Source organism: Rattus norvegicus, chromosome 18 (genome assembly GCF_021556685.1).
Source record: "Rattus norvegicus strain SHRSP/BbbUtx chromosome 18, alternate assembly SHRSP_T2T, whole genome shotgun sequence".
Lineage (NCBI taxonomy): Eukaryota > Metazoa > Chordata > Mammalia > Rodentia > Muridae > Rattus > Rattus norvegicus.
The window spans coordinates 75,516,212-75,536,919 of NC_141551.1; the positions used below are offsets into that span (position 1 = coordinate 75,516,212).

The window sequence follows — 20,708 nt, forward strand, 5'->3', positions numbered from 1 at the left end:
AGGCCTTAGCCCCTCACTGAGAGCCACAGGATTCACAGAACTGTCTCACTCCCGTCTGGCTGACCCATTGCCAACCAAGGACTACTTGAAGCTTGGTACCTCCTCACCTTCCCTTTCTCAGAGACTCGAACGTGCTATCTTCCCAACCCTACTCCGAGACAGGGTTTCTCCATGTAGCGTAGCCCTGGCTCTTCTGGAACTCGCTCTGTAGACCAGGCTGGCCTTGAACTCACAGAGATCTGTCTGCCTCTGCCTCCTGGGTACTGGGATGTAAAGTGTACACTACCACCGCCAAGTCGGAACCTGCTCTTGGACCTTCATTTCCACCCACTCCCCAGACCGGTATTCATCATCCATTTTTGAAATGTCTGGCTTAAGGCTTGAGTTAGTCAAGGTTTATCTAAAGGACCAGAAATGATAGAATTAACAAATATGAATGAATGAACACACACACACACACACACACACACACACACAGGTGTGGCTGGATGTCAATCTGGCACTGAAGGCCTAGAGGATCCCTGGGAGCTGCTGGTCTTCAATCTACATTAGAAGCCCAAAGAGCTTGGCTCTAGAACCAGCCAAGTGTGCTGCAGCAACAGCACAGGTGGACATGCCAGTGAGAGTGGGGGCAAGCAGACAGAAAGCAATGTTTTCTTTTTCCGTTATCCTTTTTACCCGTGTCCCCACCAGAAGCTGTTGTCCACATTTAGGGTGGGTCTTTCTGCTCCAGACAATCTGACCAAGAGTCTGTATTTCTTAAAAGCCTCAGAAATAAGTAGGTTTAGGATCCAGGAATAAGTTCAGTATTTACGATACCCCTCACAGGAGTACCAAGAGGCTTGTGCTTTGGTTATTTCCGGATGGAGTCAAGCAGACAACCAGGATTAACCATCAGGGCGCTCAACCCTTACCGAGCTCCTGGGCCTCCCCCACCCACAGAACAGTCCCTTTGGCGGAAACTGTAAGCAGCAGACCTGTGACTTTCCTCAACAAAGGACCGTACTAAGTTGGGAGTCCGTCCCTTCCCATAAGTCATCGTGAAGTCCGGGATCCCATACCCAGCACTGAATAAAACAGAGTATGGAAGTACTTACACTCACCTGTAGTCCTGGCGTTACAGAGGTGGGGACAGGAAGATGCGAAGTTGAAGGGCAGCTTCAGTTATGTAGCAAGTTGGAGACTGGCCGAGGGTATGTAAAGGCCTGTGAGAGAGAGAAGGAAGGAAAGAGAAGGTTAGAGGAGGGGCTCTAGGGAGGAGCTCTGGTGGGGAAGGGACTGGGAGAGAAGAGAGAAGAGAGGAGCCTGCCCTTGCCCCTGCAGCTTTCTGACCATCATCCTCCCCATCCCCATGTCTTCCTGGCTTTCCTCACCCGTGCCTGTCTGGGGTCCTCTGAACAACCTGGACTTTCTTCTAAGGGCAGAATTACAATTCCAAACTGCTGTGACCACAGGCCCCAGTATTAAACCCTGGCTGTAACAGAATAAATGCACAGCAAAACTGGATAAAAATTAAAATTTAAGGAATACAATTTGGCAGTCTGTATTTAAAAGCTTTAGAGGTAGATGTGTTTTATAGCCTAATAATTCCATTTTAATAGTCAATATCTTTTAAAAGCCTCAAAAATAGTGAAACCTGGAATTCAGCACTTATAATAATATGAGTATGTATAGAACGCAAACGTAGCCAATAAAATAGAGCCATTAGAAGTTATATCTTCACCCACATAAGCATTTTTAAGAACATTTTCTAAAGACAACTGATGAAAGCATCCGTCATAATCCAGGTGGTGACAAAGCAGAATGATCACAATTCTGTAAAGTATATTACAGTGTACACAAAAAAGTAAACAAGTCAATTACAAAAACACTTAAAGACATTTTCAGGTAGTTGTGAAAGCTGGTGTGTCTCGTCCTAACTTCTTTACAAACTCTTAAGGAGGAGCCAGGTTCCATCCTGGGTTTTCTCTCCCCTCTTTCTAAGTGCTCTTGATAATAAGTCTTCCATGATATAACTGTCAGTCCTGTCTTTCTCCAAACCTATCCTATTTTCTATGAACAGCCTCAGAAAAGCCCTCGCTGCTCCTCAAACCCGCCTGTAAGTGTTCCTCTCTTGCCTTTTTAAAAACGTTTCAGTTCTTGTTGCTAATAATATTAGTTTTTAACCTTAACTATTTCTTCACAACTTGGCATCGGTTTACTATCCGGTCGCTTTCTGTCCTGCCTGTGTGTTAAGAGTTCACTACTTCACGGGCCGGACCACCTACATACAGCCTGGCAACTAAGGCAGGCAAGGTGGAGCCCGATCAGATCAGACTTGGGCTGCTTCTCCTTAGCATGCCCTTTCCTAGAGAACCCCTTTCCTAGGCCGACCGCTGGGGAAAAAGCAAACCCGTGAGCCCAGAAAATGGCCCAGAGCTTCTTTTGGAAGGGTACCAGGTGGGGGCGTGGCGTGGGCGGGTCCTGATGGCGCTGGGGCGGGGCCCTGGAGGCGGGGCCCTGGAGGCGGGGCCCTGGAGGCGGGGCCCTGGAGGCGGGGCTCTGGAGGCGGGGCGCGGGGGAGGCGTCCCGTAGCTCCTCCCGCGCGCGGCCCCTGGAGTCCCCGAGGCGCGCGCCCAGCCCCGCTCCGGCCCGCCTCACGCCGTGCAGCCGGGCGCCCTAGCGAGCGCGGGCCCGGCGCCGGGCCCGGGCAGACGGCGGGGGGCGTCTCCACGGAGACTCTCTCTGAGGCCCCTGAGCGGCGAGAGCGAAGGCGAGGCTAAGTGGGGCCGAAATCATGAACCGGAGTTTTCATAAGTCTCAGACCCTACGCTTCTACGACTGCAGCGCAGTGGAAGTCAAGAGCAAGGTAAGCGCTCGAGGCCCACCGTGGCGGTCTGCACTCGCTCCCGTGGCAAATGAATGGGGCACCCCGCGGAGGGAAACTGGAGCGGTGTGGGAGGCGACCGGAGTCGACAACTTTGGAGCTTAGGCGCTGCATGCCTCTGCGCAGGGTTGGTGGGATGTGCTCCGGGACCTCAGCGATCCTCCCTACTCCCTATGCGAACACAAAGCCCGGCGGCGGAGGGCCATGGGACAGTCCGTGTAGGCTCTGAACCAGCTCCACGAGAGCTGCTCTTTTGTTCCACGAACTAGAGTCGACCCCGGCGCGCCACACGTTGGAGGGGAGGGCTGTGTTTCCGGGGCGATCTTGGAACTGGAGACTGCTGGGATTCGGGTCGTGGAGGGGTCTTTGGGGGGCCAGAACCAGGAGGGGGGCCTGGCTGCGCCGCCTATTTGGCCTTAAGGAGCAGACTGGCGGTCGGCTCCCAAATCTGGGCCCTGGCCCAACCTCCTGTTTGCCGATGGGTACCAGACCGGGAGTCCCAGGCGCCCTTCCTTTACCTCAAGACCCAGAACCCTTGATCGTTCCCCTGGCCCAAGTTCAATCTTCTTCGACCCATCCCTGAGCACCCTTCCTACCTAGACATCTTCCCCAAGTGTCCCCCCGCCCCCAGCTTAGATTCCCCCGGGTTCTTAGGGTGCAAGGACCAGTAAAACTCCCGTTTGGGCGAGCCTCCCCTAGACCAGACTACAGTCCGCTACGGGGGCGCGACCAAGGCGCAGACTCAGACCCCCTGGGCGCGCCCAGGCCCCTCCCGCTGCTTGTGCCTAGGCAGAGCGTGCCCGAACTTGCGTGTAGCCCTGTCTGGATAATTGGCTGATAGGATCTGGCGCTTCTCCTCTCTGCGGAGGCAGCTCCTTCGCTGCAAAAGCTTTGGTCTTGGGAAGGTCTACAATGTGGACCCCCCGGGATGGAGAAGGAACTGCTGTTGCTTAGGGCCAGGTGGGAGAAGTCCCTGGAGCCTTTTACAGACTAGGAGATGAGTAGCCTTGTTTCTTGTGGTATTCTGGGTGAAGAAGGGAGAGGTGCCGGAATGGTCCAGGTCCCCATGTGTGAGTTCCCCCCAGTGCTTCTTATGGGCCTAAGGCCTGGGTCAGGTGATGCTTTCACTAGACTACTGACCAGCCGCAGAAGAGTTCTTTGGCGTAAGATTTTTCAGGGTCTCTGTAGAGTCCTGAGGATGGGCAGTCCCCCAGTAACAGGATTGCGGACCCATGGTGAATTGCAGGGTCTCCACATATGGGAAATCTCTTACATATTATAACGAGACCTGCTACCCTGTTGCCAGGCGGTAATCCTATGACTTTCCCATCCCCTCTGTTGTCCAAGAGTACTCCCAAATCCCAAATTCTTGCAGCCCTGAAGTTGGGGCCATCAACGGCAGCGGGAAGTTGGAAGGGTTGCCTGAACGGCGCTGAAATGAAGGGCAGCCCCTTCATTCCTCTATACTGTTTGGAAATGGCGGTGCATTCACCGTGAGAAGGAACACAGAAGCCTACGGTCACTGTGCTCAGCCCCCTATGATGTTAACCTCTTGTGTGAATAGCAGGGAGCTCAATAGGGCACCATGTGCACGCTGGTGCGCGTGCACTGGTGTGTAACACTCTTGTGAGCGTCAACACGGTGAAGGTAAACCGACACCCATCACCAGGACTCTTCCTGACTGCCGAGTGTGAACTGAGTACCACTCAGTACTGGCGCTCAGTAGCTGTGTGTAGCGCTGTACGATACCAGACTCAGAACGAGGCCATGGGACAGATCTGAAGGAAGTGCCCTCGCCAGGCCTTATCCTGCATTTCTGGGCTGTGGGCCTGGGGGAGAATAGGCCACCTACCTTTGTTTCCTGGCACGTTCACCCAGCTACCTCCTCCAGCTCTGTTCAGTGGAGAAATGCCACTCTGTGTCCCTGAGGCTTCAAGCTCAGATGCTATTTTGAGTGGAGACTTACGGGGAGGGGGGCAGCCCACACTGACCTAGACAGCGCTGGGATGGCTGTCACACACTCCCCAACCCACAGCATGCCACCCTCACTGCTTGTCCAGAATGTCCCATGTGGCTCTTCCTTCCACACACCCTCCTGCTGTCCTCTCACTCTGTAGTTGACGTGTGTTACTGTGGAGTCCATCTCTTCAGGGCAAGGGTTTTTGTCACCGTGCCGGAGGCAGAACTTGCTATCAGCGAGGACTTCACGCAACTCAAGTGTAGAACTCGAGGGTAGTGGTTTTGCTTAGGAAACGGCAGCTGGGCCGCTCAGTGCGCCCAGGTTTTGTTTGGGGATTTGAGGCAAGGTGTTCAGCTTCCCTGTCTGAGTCACTCCATCTGTGGGTATTATCATTCAGAGGAGGCGCTCACCTCCTGAGGTGAGATGAAGCGGTGAGGGCGAAGACATGTTGGGAACTGCAGCACACCCACTATCATCAGCATCCAGCCACAAGTCAGGGTCTCAGCACTGTAAGTGCCGGCCGTGAGACCTCTCAGGACTGCCATCATTAGTCATCTGCCACACCGACCACTTCCTGGCTGTACCAGGTGTGTATGCAGAGAGCACAGGTCCTCGGCCTGGTGGCTGCTGCCCGGTCCAGATTCCCTTACGATTCCCTAAAATAAAATTGTTAACTCCAGCTCATCTGCTCCTCTGCCCTGTGCACTTTCCGTTTCCTGTTTCCGCCCACCCTCCTCGCTCCGCTGTGACTTTTGCCTCTCCATCCTGCAGCCAGAAGAGGCGAGAGACTGAACATTCGTAGGGGAGAGTGTTTGGGCGAAGGAAGAAGGGCAGATGCCTAGGCCGCTCTGAAGGATGGCAAGAAGGCCAAGAAGGCCGCTGCTGTCAGCCATGGGGGTGGCTCAGCGGATACACTTCCCATCCATCCCGTCCTCAGTGAAACCTTTCCCCTCCTTGATATGACCAGCCCTGCCTTCTGCTTATAGACCGTGAAAGGAGCCCCAGGTCCTCTCACCTCAGCAGCGTCCCAGCTCCTGAACTAAATGAATTAATGATTCCAGGTTCCTGTCCATCCACAGCTGGTTTGGCCTGTGCCCTTACCCAAGAGTCTGTGCTTTTCCCCACCTGAGAGCCTTTCCTAGACTGCCCCCCCCTTCTGCAAAGCTGTTCTGACGGTTCCGCATGAAACCTGGCTCACTCTGCCTTTCTGACCCCCCCTTTCTACTCATTTTTAAAGGATCCGTCCCGAGGCCCACCTTGTGTTGTCCGAGACTGAAGGTTTCCTTCTTGTTTGTGTCTTCCCTAAAGAAACCTGAGGCTGGCAGAGGGTAGCTCTGTCCCAGATAAACTTCTCACAACTGCTGCCTCACGTCTTTGGATGGCATGTGCTCACGGGCAAACGTCGCGTCGCTGCTTCTAGAGCGAGGATCGCGAAGACGTGACGTGCAGTCTCCTTTCAATCTGCCAACATGTGACAAGTGTTTCTTCATGCCTTTAATAATTTTACAGAACTTTAAAAAAAATGGCTACGTAGTATTACATCTACCGTCCTGATCATAATTAAAATAACCAATATCTTGTTGGAATTTCTGCCTGGTTTTCCCCCCATATTAAACTGTACCGTGAACCGTATTGAATATTTATTAGAAAGCTTACATGGAATAAAAAACATACGGCAAATGAAAGTTATTGGTTGTATTAAACAAATACGGGGCTTTGTGTGTTTCAAAATACTTGGGATAAAGACATGCACATTTTTAAGGCCTCAAATACATAATTAGTAAATGTTTGGGCTGGTGAGATGGCTCAGTGGTAAAGGCAGTTGCCAAGCAAGCCTGGCCTCCTGAGTTCGATCCCTGGAATCCACATAAAGGTGGACGGAGAGAACTGACTGCCCACACACTCCATGGCATGCACACCACAGCATACACACACACACACACACACACACACACACACACACACACACGATCAGACACATGCAATAGCTTTTTTAAAATGTTCCGAGAAACCACTTCGGGTATTTCATATATGCTGTTTGGTATCCATCCCCTACCCTGCTCCTTTCTCTGCTGATTTAATTTGTCTGTTTCTTGAGTTGTCAATGAGCTGGGACTACCAGGGCCGTGTGCTGTCTGTCCATCTCTTTTTAGCTTCCCGGTTTCATCCTTAATCCTCCTCCCCCTTCTCCTTGTGTTGGCTCTTGGGAGCCTCGTGTCTACGGTGTGTCCCACGAGAGCAAGTGAGACTGGTCTTCCAGGTTCTGACTGGAATTAGTATCCATTCCCTCGTATAGCCTAGCTCAGACGTTAACCTGGGCCTCCTGGGAGGGCATGTGTGTGAGTAGCACCTAGATAGATGCCCTGACTGGTCATGTCGGGCTGGCACAGCTGTGCTGTGGACAGCTGGGCACACAGTGTCTTCTGTCAGCCTGTCTCCTCTGATCCCCGAGATCTTATCTCTGGCTGAGTGTGTTGGCTGCCGAGGACCTGCAGGGACCCGCCCTTCTATCTGGCATGAGACATGGGGTGGGATGGCAGCTGGGCCAGGCCTCCCTGTTGGATGGCTGAGCCTTGCCTCCTGTGGGCCAGTTGAGAACTGCCTGGACACGGCTTGACTCACCTGTGTGTCAGCTACACCCTGTTAAGACTCTGCTTCGTCGTATCTCTGTGCATATGTGTTTCAACAGGTTCTGGGGCTTGATTGGAGAAGCTGCTTTTAGCCGAAATTCTTGACAGGGACCCAGGCAGTGGGATGTTAGTTTGGGGAACACGGATGATGTCACTGCCCCCCAGAAGGTTTGCCACCTTTTCTGGGTATGTGGTCAGGAGCTACTATATCTCCGGAGCTAAGGGGGTGGGGGAACTATAGGCTGGGACCTGGGGCATTCCAGAGACTGGGCTGGGGTTCTCCCAAGTTTAGAGAAAGGCATTGTGAGACGGAATCTTTAAAGGTCTCAGAAGCTCTCGAGTCTGTGAACTGTGTCTGGATTGACAGAGGAGAGGTGTGCCTTGGCTTAAAAGGGTCTTCTGGTCCTTTAGGGACAACGTGAAGGGAGCATGAGGTGACAGCAGCAGAACACACAGGCAGATGTGCCCAGCTGGCTGTCTATGTGCAAATGCACATGCATACTGACCCCTTACTTCCTGTTGGGTATAAATCCTGGCCCCAGAGTGTGGGTGTTAGACTCCTTTCTAGCCCCTCAACTCCTTCCCAGCATGCTCTTGCTCTAAAGCTATACTGGACACACAGGATGTAAAACATAGCACAGATGGGGTACTGCCCTCTGTGTAAAGGGACCCATTTTAAAGCAGTTAACACTTAACATCCTCAGTGCATGTGTGAAATGTGTGCCAGGCATGGTTCCCAGTACACTGAAGCCTCAAGAAAGAATTCATCAGTCCCCATCTTAACCTATAAAACGTGGTTTCCTGCCACTTCCATGACCTGTAAGGGGACATTGAACCCCTGGGAATGTCTCTGCCCTGTCTAGGGTCTAATGGGTTCTGGAACCCAATCAGTGTCATAATAGCTTATGGCCACTAGTGATATGCTGGCTAGTTTTGTGTGTGAACTTGACACAAGCTGGAGTTATCACAGAGGAAGGGGCCTCCCTTGAGGAAATGCCTCCATGAGAGCCAGCTGTAAGGCATTTTCTCAATTAGTGATCAAGGGTGGGAGGGCCCTTGTGGGTGGTGCCATCCCTGGGCTGGTGGTCCTGGGTTCTATAAGAGAGCAAGCTGAGCAAGCCAGGGGAAGCAAGCCAGTAAGTAACATCCCTCCATGGCCTCTGCATCAGCTCCTGCTTCCTGACCTGCTTGAGTTCCAGTCCTGACTTCCTTTGGTGATGAACAGCCATGTGGAAGTGTAAGCTGAATAAACCCTTTCCTCCTCAAGTTGCTTCTTGGTCATGATGTTTGTGAAGGAATAGAAACCCTGATGAAGACAAGTGGGGAAGGCTCCTGGCTCTCCTTAGGGACTGTCAAGTCATGGAATCCAGGCCAGGTCACAGATGCCACATCCTGGTGTCCCCAGTTAGTATTCGAGACTCTAACTCTGGGTCTCCCTGAGTCTCTAGGTCTGGAGCTCATGGAAGCAACTGAGACCATGATTTTAAGATGTTCTCTTTTCCTTGCATTGTATCGATGCACATTCTCAGGGAAACCCTCTATTCCGTAGCTGGTTATAAAATGCGGATCCTGCCTGCCACTCAGTCATTTGATCGTGGGGTTTTGTTCTTTTTACCCAGCAACTACTGTGTGTCAAGTGCGGAGCCCATGTTGGGGTACAAAGACAAGAAAGCAGACACCGTGTTCTCTATTTTCAGCAGGGCAGGTTTGGAGGAGGTGACACGGGTGTGTGTATGGGGCGGGGACGGTCCTTCATCCTATCATTTGAAGCATTACCAGTCCCCGACCTGGCGTTTATGTGAAGCCAGAGGTCAACAGCCCAGCTTTCTTATCAGACTGCAGGGTCGATCGCCATGCCTGTCCTCTGGGGATGCCCCAAATACCCTCCTTTGTTCTTTGCAACTCCGGGGGGGGGGGGTTTCTCTGTACCAGTTCCCAGGTTGTAACTTCCAGAAGATGCAACAGCTGCCTGTTGGGCTCTGGTCTTTTCCTTGTTTGGAGTTCTTTAACCCTCTTATCACATGCACATCAAGTTGAACATTCTAGAAGACAAGCCCAGAAAGTTACTGGCATTTCTCAGTCATGATTCAGCAGTAACCTGTGAGGTTTTGCACACGGTGCATATCCAGTAAGTGCTCACGAACCGAGATGGGAAGCCAGAGGATTTTCCGTACAGTGACGACTTCGACCATCGTCCGCAGCGCAATGTTAGAAAATATCTACTTTCCGAAAGCGGCAAATACGTGATTCACAGCCATCTTTCTGCCAAGAGCAGCCCTCCTATGCGTGGGGAGAAAACTCATGCTAATTCTATGGGACAGGAGGAGGAGAACAGCTAAACCAAACAGAAACCTGGGACATTAAAAATACACCTTTGCTGCTCCTGCTGTTGATATTCCCAGGTTTCCATTTGGGTAGACCTGGGTCTCTGAGATTCGGCCTGACCCACATCCCCATAGCAGAGCTATTCACCCAGTACACCAGGCCTACCCCTTGGGGATGAGAGGAGCCTTGATTCTCCCTGTGGCAGTCATTTTGGCTTGGGTGAGGAGAAAGCTTGCTTTACATCTCATCGTGGTGTGTGGACCTCCTGCATCCATGTGTGGACCACATACATCTGTGTACAGATAACCTGTATCCACGTGTGGACCACCTACATCCAGTCTGTAGCTTGTCTGCTACCCTGACCTGTTCAGTGACCCTCCAACCAACCAAGGCAGTGTGTACCTGCCAGTGCTCAGTGCCAGGCAGTGTGGCCTGGGTTAGGGCTAGGGTCCTCCAGATGTATAAAATGGCCATGCTGTGTCCATGATTTCATTTCTTTTCAGGTTTTTGTTTGAAGCACCAGAGCTCTGCAGCTCTGAGGAACCGAACAGCAACTCGTTAGATACTTGTGGATTAATCAGAGTAAATCAAGGAAAGTCTATTTTTGCCATTTTGGTCACCCGCTGCCGACGTGCGAACGAAGAGGCTCTTGCAAGGCCTCGCCGTGGCCGAATGCTTGCTTCTGTACTTGGATTTCTTGACCTTCTGAATCTCAGAGACCCAAATGTTGATATTTCCTGGAAATGTGGACAGCAGGAGGCGACTTGAGATGCGTGAGCGAGGGTCAGCCAGCTTGGGCCATCACGAGCCATCTCCGCAGTGTTCATTCTTCCTGTGAGGGGGAAGTGGGCCACCTCCCTTTGAAAAAGGAAGTAGTGTGTGTGGAACAAAGCCTCATGCTAGGCCTGGGAACCTATAGAGCCAAAATCTCGCACTCCACCTTCACTATGGGGGCATTGGTCTCCCTGGCCATCTTCCCATCCATACACACCTGAGGCCCCATGTCTTCTCATACATCAAAGCACCATTAGGATTTCTCTGTTCCTCTTCAGAGTCCTGGCTGTTGAGCAAATGCCTCTGTTTCTTCATTTTATCCTCTTGGTGTGCTTGTCAAAGCTAAATTCGACATCATTCCATGTTGGCAAACCTCCTCTCTCTGCCTCTCAGACCAAATCAGTGAGGTAAAGGTACCTAGGCCCAGGAAGTCTCTCCTCAGATGGCTTTTGGAGAGGAACATGTGATCCCATAGAAAGACCCTCGGGCATGATCAGGGAAGAGAAATTTGAGGGCTGTGTATGGTATTGTTTTTAGGTGGTCAGCTGTTGTAGAGGAATTTAGCAATGAAAGTAATATTAGTATCCTGTTCTCCACGGCTCACGGGCCTAAGCCACTGGCTGCCCCACCTCCGGATAGCCAGCGCGTCCTCACTCCCTCAGTGTTCTGAAATAGCAGGGCGTTGCTATGGGACAAATAAACTTCTCTGCCTGCAGGGTGGTCCCTTGCAGGGCAGAGGACACGCACCTGCTCATAATACCGCCCAAGGCCTGTCAGTGCCATGATTGACGGAGATGAGAAAGGAGACAACACAGTTTCTCCCTGAGGCTGAGCCTGAGAAGTCGATGCCGAATTTTGGAGCCCGTATGGAGTCACCTCGTATGCTCAGTTTGGTCTGAAAACTCTACCCAGATGCTCCTTTTGTTGGAGAAGGAGAGATTTGCTGGGGGCGGGGGGGGGGATGTGACCCTACTAAATCTGAGCAGGCAGTTGCCTGTGCTGCCACTGTCTCAGGGGTTGGACCTTAATGGCAGTGGAGGAAAAGGAGCTGGACAGGACATAGAGGTTCCTTTCCCAGCCTAGGCAGTAGCCATAACCAGGCCCCCAATTAGCACCTATCGCTTAGTGGTATGACTTCCAGGAACGTGATCCAGCCTGTGGAAGAAGCCGTCACACAGACACACATCCTAAGCACAGTCTAGGTACGGTGGCACCCCACTCATCAGCTTGAATGAGTCTGGTGGCCATAGCCTTGGGTAACATCTGTGCCAGGCCTCATCCTGGGCACTTGGCATACACTCTGTGGATGCTCACAACACCTTACAGAGTATTGTTTCTCCTCTGTGGCAATGAGGACCCCGAGGTTCATCGAGAGAGCTCATGACAAAACTATTAAGCCCCGGGTGTTTCAGTCCAGAATTTGAGTTGCGACATCACCCTGAACCATCCAGTTCCATGACCCATGATTCCATCCCTGGGAAACACACAACACCTGCCTGCTGAGGTCAGTATCCACCCACCTCCCTCCCTGCTGTCTCCCGGACGGACGGACGGACGTGTGCTCCGGGCTGGGCTGCTTCCTAAATGGCCTCCTGTATCCTGTGAGGTCCCCATCCCTCAGCAGCCTGAGCCTTTGATCCTGCCTCTTAACACAGCATGGGTGCTTCAGCCCTGTGTGCTGTGTGTCTGGCGGATGCAGGGAGCACAGCCTAGGAGTACAGGCTTGGCGTATCACCCATTTCCTTTAGCAGTGCTTCATCAGGCTGTCTGCAGCAACAGTATCACTATATACTGGGCTCTCCACACCCCGACACAGCCAGGTCACTTAGCAGAGGCCCATTGAATCACACAGCTGAGAGGAGAGGCTAGCAGCCACCTAAAGCTTCAAGCTTCGGTCTCTCAACCACCACCACCACCACCACCACCACCACCACCACCACCACCATCAACATCTTTTTTTTACAAAAATCTATATGAGTATACTATCACTGACACACCAGAAGAGGGCATCGGATCCCATTACAGATGGTTGTGAGCCACCGTGTGGTTGCCAGGAATTGAACTCAGGACCTCTGGAAGAGCAGTCAGTGCTGTTAACCACTGAGCCATCTCTCCCTCCCTCTCACAGTGTTACTTAAAAACAAACCATAAGAGCATTGTTCGGTTTTGGAAAATGGCCCTGAAGAATTCCCACTTCCATTATAGCAACGGAAGGGACAAGCCTAGTAAGCCAGGCTCTCCCTCAGAAGTTAGGAGTGAAAGCTGAGCTGGAGCAGAGCTGCCCATAGTATAAGCATCTGCAGTTGGTCTGTCCTGAATGTCCGGAAGTGTGCAGGTTTGGTTTGTGAGGAAGGCTGTCTGACAACCCGGTGAGAGCCTTGAGGTGCTGGCCACTCCAGGGGATTTTGCTCTCCTCCCACACTGAAGCACAACCAAGCTTCCTTTTGGATTCTCACAAGACCCTATAAAGAGCAGCTCTTCACCCCTGCTTACCAAGAAGTCTAAGACCCAGAGACGTGGTGTGCACTGCCCAGCGTTGTGAAGCTAGTGCAGAGAACAGGGCTGGGAACTGCTGTGGTCTTGAGCATGGTGCGTCCTTCCCAACTTGACTCTGTTGTCTGAACCTGTGTCATGAGTCACCAGGACCAGCTGGCCTCCCTTGTACAGTTCCCAACCTGCAAACTGCCTGACGCCTCGACGTTTCATAAGCGCGGGTCAGACTGTTTGCTCTGTAACTAGGCTTCTCGCTGTGGGTTTGCAGTCCAGGAAAGTCCTGTGGAGGGGGAGACAGATGGGCAGGTACATTCGCACTCCACCCTACCTACAGTCAGTCTGTCTGCCCAGGTACCGAGCAGCCTCTGTCCTCACTGGCAGCCCCTCCTACCCATGCCAGTCCCTTGCTTCAGGCCTCCCTTTCCCCCTCATCTTCCTTGTCTGACCGTCTTACTACAGTTGTCTCAATCGCTCTTGTGAGCGGGCCCCAGCTTCTTCATTACGAGCCTTGCTACTGAGCAGGTCAGTGAGCCCCCTCTAGCTCAGCGGCTCACGACCTTCCTAATGCTGTGACTCGTTAATGTTGAGGTGACCCCCACATAAAATCAACTCACTGCTACTCCACAACTGCCAATTGCCACTGTTAGGAACTATAGTGTAAATATCTGATCTGCAGGACGTCTGACAGGCGATCCTTGTAAGGTCAAGACCTACAGACTGAGAACCACTGCTCTTAGGTCTTGCTCTCCTGATCTGTGAAAACGGGACACTGATACCTCTCTGCGTGTAGACTTGCTGTCGGGATTGAAGAAGATACATAGGCTGCCTGACAGTGACTTCTTCGTCTCTGTCATGCTTGTTTGTCTCTGGCCTTTGTCCCTGCCCTGCCTGCGTTGGGTCCCCAGTGCAAAGTCTCTGGGTGAGCCAGGGTGCAAGCCTTTCCTCAGAGGTGCATGGCTTCCCAGATGGGCCTACTCCAGTGAGAGTTCTTGATTCACAAGTCACACTGGGCAGTGTCATGCACCCGGTGGTGCTGGTCCAGGCAGTAAAGCAGGTGTGATGGTGATGCCATCATCACCGTTGATGGCAATGGGAGGACAAGGTACAGGAAAGGACCAAGCACCACCCTGTCTGACTCACAGGCGTGTGTCCTGATTCTAAGTTGTGTCCCAGTGTGCCTTTCAGAGCATCACCTGTGGTATATCTATTATCTCCCTCTAACTATTATCTATCTATCTATCTATCTATCTATCTATCTATCTATCATTCCATAATATATGATATATAATATATTATACAATAGATATGATTATATGTATTATGTGATAATACAATATATAACAACATCATATTATATATGCATGTATAGCATATATATCCCATCTATCATGTCTTTATCATCTATCCTCTTCTTTCTGTCCATCCATCTGTCCATCCATCCATCTATCCATCCATCCCACCCCACCCACCCCCATTCAAGTTGGAATATCTGATGACTGTGATCCAGGCTCTCTCTCCTTAACAAATCCTGCTCTGGCCATGTCTCCGACAGTCCACGGCAAGTCTCGGCCGTAACCTGGGTGGAGCCGTCATTGACCCTGCCTGACTCCTTCCTCTGGAGTTAGGTGGTTGTGAAGCCAGGACCCATCTCCATGAATAGTGGGAACATTAGAGACATGCAGAGGGCCTCGGCTTGTGCCAGGGACCCTTCCTGTCCTTTCCCTACAGCGCCTGGCACAGGGCAGGGCACCGTGTTTCTGGCCTGCGCTGCCCTCCAGCTTGTCCCATAGATGGAGCGTGTATCCCCCAGTCTCCTTACCTAATGACTTGCTTGCTTCGCATACCCAGTTTAAATTAAGGCCTGGCTTCCCAATCACTCCCCTGGCATGTCTCCGACCATAATTAGGTGCTGCGTATATGACTGCTGACAGATTTCCTGCCGGTCAGCAAACCTTCAGCCACGTGAAGGCAAGTCGTTCATTCAGCACCATGTGCTAACCCCAGCCCAGGGCTGGCTCTAGCAGGCCTTGCTCGGAATTTTCTTGAATGGACAAATACTGAAATGTAGACGCTAACTGTGAATGGCTGTTGGCAGCCCTAGTTGTCAGTCCTGAGAGTACAGCGGAGGGGACTGAATGGTTGCATAGCGTGCGCTAATACCTGGGTTTGATTCTCAGCACCACCTAAGCCAGGCATAGAACATTCCTGCAGTCCTAGCATTGGTGGGTGGAAGCAGGAGGATTAACCATTGAAGGTCATCCTTGGTTACATAGCAAATCCAAGGCCAGCCTGGGATATGTGACATTCTCTCTCAAAAATAAAGAATAAAAGATGATGTTCCTTTGTTTTGACACTTCCAAGCCACATTGTTCCCGTAAGCCTGGATGCTGTGTGTTCAAGATCACGCCTGTGCAGGAGCCGGTGCATTCTAAGGACATGGGACCAGCAGGCCAACTTCCCTGGTGTGCTGGGCTTCTCTCTCAGAGATCCTAAGGCCAGGATTTGTTCCGTTGTTGTTTTGTGTCCAAATATTTTTGACCTCATCGGACTCACAGGGCAGATTCAGCGCTGAGTTCCATTTTTCTCAGACCCTGTAAAGAAGTCCCTGAATTCTTAAACGTTTTTAAAACATCACTCCTGTCTGTGGGTATGGCCAATCTGGACTGTTGTGTTGTTCATTTACTGGTTCCATTTTTTTCATTGTCGTAAGTATTTTGGTATATGTCATTTGTGGGCCTATCCAGTGCTTCTGGCTGCAGGAGACTGTTCTTGTTTGCAGGGCCCTATAGCCGGGTGTCTGTCTGTACAAGGCAGAGCCTACAAGGGTGGGTCTCTCCGAGAGAGGCCTGAGGCGAAGCCCGTTGGTGGTAGAGCAGGACCTGGTACAGCTCGGCCCCACAGGGTGGATCCTTGCAGGAGCAGGCCTTGTGGGGTTGGGACCGTAGCAGCCTCCAGAATTGCAGGGCAGATTTTGTTTAGTCTGAGAGTTATCCTTGTGTAGAAAGATGGCGGTTCTTTCCAGTCACAAAAACCCTCTAGTTCAGGATAGTGTGAGTCAGGCCTCTGTTCTGTTCTGGCCGGGAGCAGAGCGAGAACCCTCTGGGTTCGGAAGGCCCCTTCGAGGTCCAGAGCACTTGGCACATTCAGGCCCTCTCCCCTCTCTCGATTACCGTGCATTCCCTGTGCCTCTGAGACATCCTGGTCTGCTGGGAGTCCCCCTGTGAGATGCCTGAGGTCCTTAGATCTAGGTGGTTGAATCTAGATGAAGTCTAGTTTCTAGGAACTGGATGCTGGAGAGGAAGGAGGCCTGGGTTACACTTGGGCATTCCTACACCTATGTACCGTAGAGCCCTCCTGGACTACCCACCGCCATCTTCTTTCCTCTGGTGCTTTGTTGGGTATACAAGTAAGCAAGTGCTATTCCAGCTACATCGATGTCCCTCCTGCACCACAGCTGGCAGCAGAGATACAAGGAGAATAGTTTCAGTTGGAGAAAACCTTTCTTGGACTCTCTGAGGTAGATCCCACCTCTGCGGAGGGAGGGCGGGACTGAAACCAGCACTTCAGGCTCCAGGGTGCCAGAAAGGTTGCCTGCAAGCCGGCAGCACTTCAGGTATCTTGGGTAATCTGGACATTGGGAGCTACACCCCGTCGTCCCAGATGGGAAAAACAGTACAGTCTGCTGAGACCAAAGCTACTGGGAAAATGGGGCTGAAGAGCAGGCCATGGGTTGGGAAGTATAGCCTCCTTCCTGGAGAAGCAGCTGTAGAGATCTAGCAGCCTGAGCCATCCCAGTCAGAGCCAGCGTTAGGGAGCTGACCGACACAACTGGTCCATCACATATGACCCTGAAGGCCACGGAGTTCTCCCACTTCTGTTTTTCCCATGATTCTCTCTGCCTAACTCACTGCAGAGCTGACCGTTTTCTGCTTCATGCTGCCCACCTTCTGAAGGGTATAGATTTCCTCAGGGCAGGCAGGCAGGCATTTCCTCTCTGGGCCCTCTCATGTCCTAAGTGTGTACGATAGCATCTGGGCACAAAGGTGCCCCAAGACTATTCAGTGGGTGAATGAAGGTAGGACTACTCAATGCATCGCTCCTTCCTTGGCCATTCAGTAAACGTCTTGCTGGCTGCTACTGCATACTAAGCCCTTCAGTGGTTAAAATGGAGACCATGTTCTTCTTGTAGGACTCTGAAGCACAAGAAGAGATTGGTTCAGCGAGTAAGCTCCTACATATAGTTTGAAGTTCAAATAAAGAACAGGGTATCCCCCAAAAGGACATTCTGTGGCAGTGTCCTGCCCCCCACCCCAACCCAGATGGCTCAGTGGTTCCTGTGCTGCCCTTCGATGAAGCGCGTTCTCAGGTGCTCTCTTCCTAGTGTCTACTCAGGATGAGACTGTGATGGAAGCCTCGGAGTCCCCCAGAGAGTTCCTGCCTGCAGCACGTGTATGGCCCAGGCCACAGCTCAGGGTTAACTGGGGACCCCACTCGAGTCAGCCAATAGCAAGCGAGTATGCCACCGTGATTGGTTCATTCTGTTTCCTTCTTGGGTGATTCTTGGAAACAAAGCCCCCACCCCCCCCTCACGTTAGCACCCAGGGCCTCCAGGCAGCCAGGAGGTTCCGCTGCCTCACTTGGCTGTGGCTCTTATTCTTGGAATTACTTTCTGAAACATTGCCTCCTTGTTTTTGCCAACATGTTGGCCAGCCTGTGGCTTCAGAAGGATAGAGAATTCGGGAAGTATATGTGCCCCGGGCAGGGATAGGGGAACCCGCAGCCCGTGAGAACCATGGACCTGTTTGACGACCTTCTCTTCCGGCCTTGCTTCATGATCTCCCAAGTCAGCGCCAGTGCCCAGGCTTCTATAGACTTTGAGACTTAAAGCTCATTGGTAAGCTTACTTCATTAGTTCAGTGGGAAGTTAGGCGGTTCCTGCTACTTCCCGATATAGATTAACTTTTTCAGATGTGTGACTGCTTGGATTTGAGAGGTGGGCTGGTCCCTGAGCCAGTTCTGACTGGTATAGATTCCCAGATCTTAAGCAGGCTTTCACTTAGTATGAGACAGATGGTATCCTGTCCTGTGGCCACCTTAGGAAGCCAGCAACGAAGTAAAAATAACCCTTTTCAAGTTGGAGGGCATCTGTAAGTTGGGGTATCTCTTCCATCCTCCATAGACCATAACACCGAGGTAAATACACACACACACACACACACACACACACACACACACACACGCATACATACACACACAATATAGCAATTTAATGAAAAAGTGGGGTGTGCCCTCATGGCTAGATAGTTTGCTACTGTTGTTTGGAGAAGAAGACGGGGTGAGATGGTTCCTGCCTTAAGCCCATGATTCTAGAGGTGAGGGCAAGAGAACCACAAGTTCAAGACCAGCCAGGACTGCTGAGCAAGACCCTGTTGATGGGAGGAGGACATTCAGGTCACATAGTTTACTACCCTTCTTCTCATAAAACCTTTTGAAGACCATATCAAAGCTGGAATCATTGATTGCTTGGGGAGGAGGACATGAGTGGTGGGAGAATCCTGCATTCCTTCTGAGTGTAGAACTATGTAGTCGTAGCCCTACTTAAACCATAAAGAAAGGCAAACCACGTGCTATGTGATCTTTCTTTTAAAGAGGCATGCTTGTTAGACACGGCTGGGAAAGGTATTCTTATCATATCCATTGGGCATCTGTACGGCATTTGATGTCTCCATCTGGTACACATCTATGGGTCCCTTGAGACCCAGCCTAGACTGAGGTTGCTCCAGCAGGGACACCCTAGGCTCAGGCACACATGAATCATGTGGTCTCCAGGATGTGCCTGGGGACAGCACCAGACACCAGGCTATCCTTCTTCAGAATGATACTGGTTTCTGTGGGTTGACCCAAAACTACTGTGCTTGGAATATGTGTGGTCCACTTCCCCGGCCAGTGCAGAGACAAGCAGTGATTTAACTTGGGTGCAGAAGTGGGGAGAATATTTCTCGAACGCAGAATGTTTCAAATGACAAAGGATGACAGACAGTCAGAAATTTATGCCTTTCAGTTTTTACTCTGCCTTCTTGTGAAACCCGATGGAAAAGGGAAGCGATCTCTGGAATACCTCAGATCCTGGCAGAGAATGAGGGATCGAGTCCTTCCACCGCTTGAGTTTTGTGGCCTACCTCCGTAAAGGGCGGTGTATTTGTATCTCTTACCCCTAAATACAAGACAGGCCATTGGTCTTGGACTTGATAGAAGACCTTCCTTCTGTGATGTCAGAGGACCCAGTGGGCTCAGACCCAAGCACCAATAGGGAGACAACAGCTTGTAAGAACAGAGCTGTGGCCAGTTTTCACTTCCCTGAACCTGGAAGGAAGATGCTGTCAGGGCTAAGCTTGAGGTGTCAGCCAGGCTTACCACAAAGTCCAAAACAAGGGCATGCAGAGAGCATCACCGGGGATGCTCTTTGCTTTGCAAGAAGTGTTTTTATTTATTTTTATTGGTTTTAAGTATGTGCATGTGAATTCAGGTGCCTGCAGAGGCCAGGGGCATTGGGTCCTCCTGGAGTTACACAGATGTCTAGGAGCTGCCAGACAGACTCGAGTCCTCTGGAAGAGCAGTCTGAGCATGCTCTGGGACTCTGATCCATCTCTCCAGCCTCTTTACCGAGATGTCTTTAAGTGAAAATGGTATCTACATGTGTTTGATAGGTATTCATTGCTTCCCATCAAGTGTTAAATATGCTTGAAAAACAACTTAAAAAAGAGAAGCAGTTTATCTTGGCTCTCGGTTTCAGAGGATTCAGTCCATGCTTGGCCAGCTCTGGACCTGTGGCAAGGCAGAGAACATCAAAGACGGGACAAGGTGAAGTCGCTCACTTTGTGGCAGAGACCCAGGAAGAGGAAGCATGTAGGACAAAACAAGCCCTACAGAGGAACGCCTGTGATTGGTTATATCAGATCCCGTGTGAGCCAGTCATCTTTAAAAGCTCCATCGACTGACAACCAGCTCTACAACTTACAAACCTTAAGGGGCCATTTTTAAATTGCTTTCTAAACGGCTGTTTTCTGTGGTAAGAGAAATGCAAGGACTGTTGGCCACCAGTGGCCACTGTTAAATGCTTCAGAAAGAGCAAGGAAGTAAGAGTCAAGAATTAAAGGTCCCACTCCCCACCAGGAGGGAATCAAGTTACTTTGTAGCCTTGGAGGAATCTCTCACTCTCTCCGGAGCCATCAGCTTGGGGCCTTGAAAGGTAGCCTCCTGGGAGGTGAGAAGCTTACAGTTTAATCAAGGCCATCACTTTAGCTGAGCAAACTTGAGTTCTGCCACTCTCATAGCACAATAGGTTTCTACATGGAAACACATATGGTAAGTTTACATATTCCTTGAAGTACTAAGGAAAATTAAATCACAACAGCGCCTTTTAACTTGGAAAGCAATGAATTGGAGTGGTGATGAGGATACACGTTGAATAAGTAAAGTAATGACCAGAGAGCCCTCTGACGCCGGAAACACCAATTGTCCAAATTTGGTTTCTGAATTAGAGATGAACAGAGGAATTTTTGCAGTTCGGGGGGTCAGGGTGGAGACAGGAGTGTGAGGGGAAAAGGCATGTTCCACCCTGTTCAGAGCGCCTGTCCTCTGACCTCCTTCCCATTCAAAC

The 20,708-nt window shown here is 51.2% G+C and overlaps 1 protein-coding gene across 1 annotated transcript in view; it reads left to right on the top strand.

Annotated features, from left to right (window-relative positions):
• Window positions 1-2,649: 2,649 nt before the first annotated feature.
• The window catches only part of Pard6g (par-6 family cell polarity regulator gamma), a 66,791-nt gene continuing 48,732 nt past the window's right edge, over window positions 2,650-20,708 (top strand). Inside the window, 1 exon segment of the mRNA NM_001100973.2 lies at window positions 2,650-2,848. Within this exon segment, the coding sequence (NP_001094443.2) occupies window positions 2,777-2,848 (72 nt within the window). The 5' untranslated portion in view covers window positions 2,650-2,776.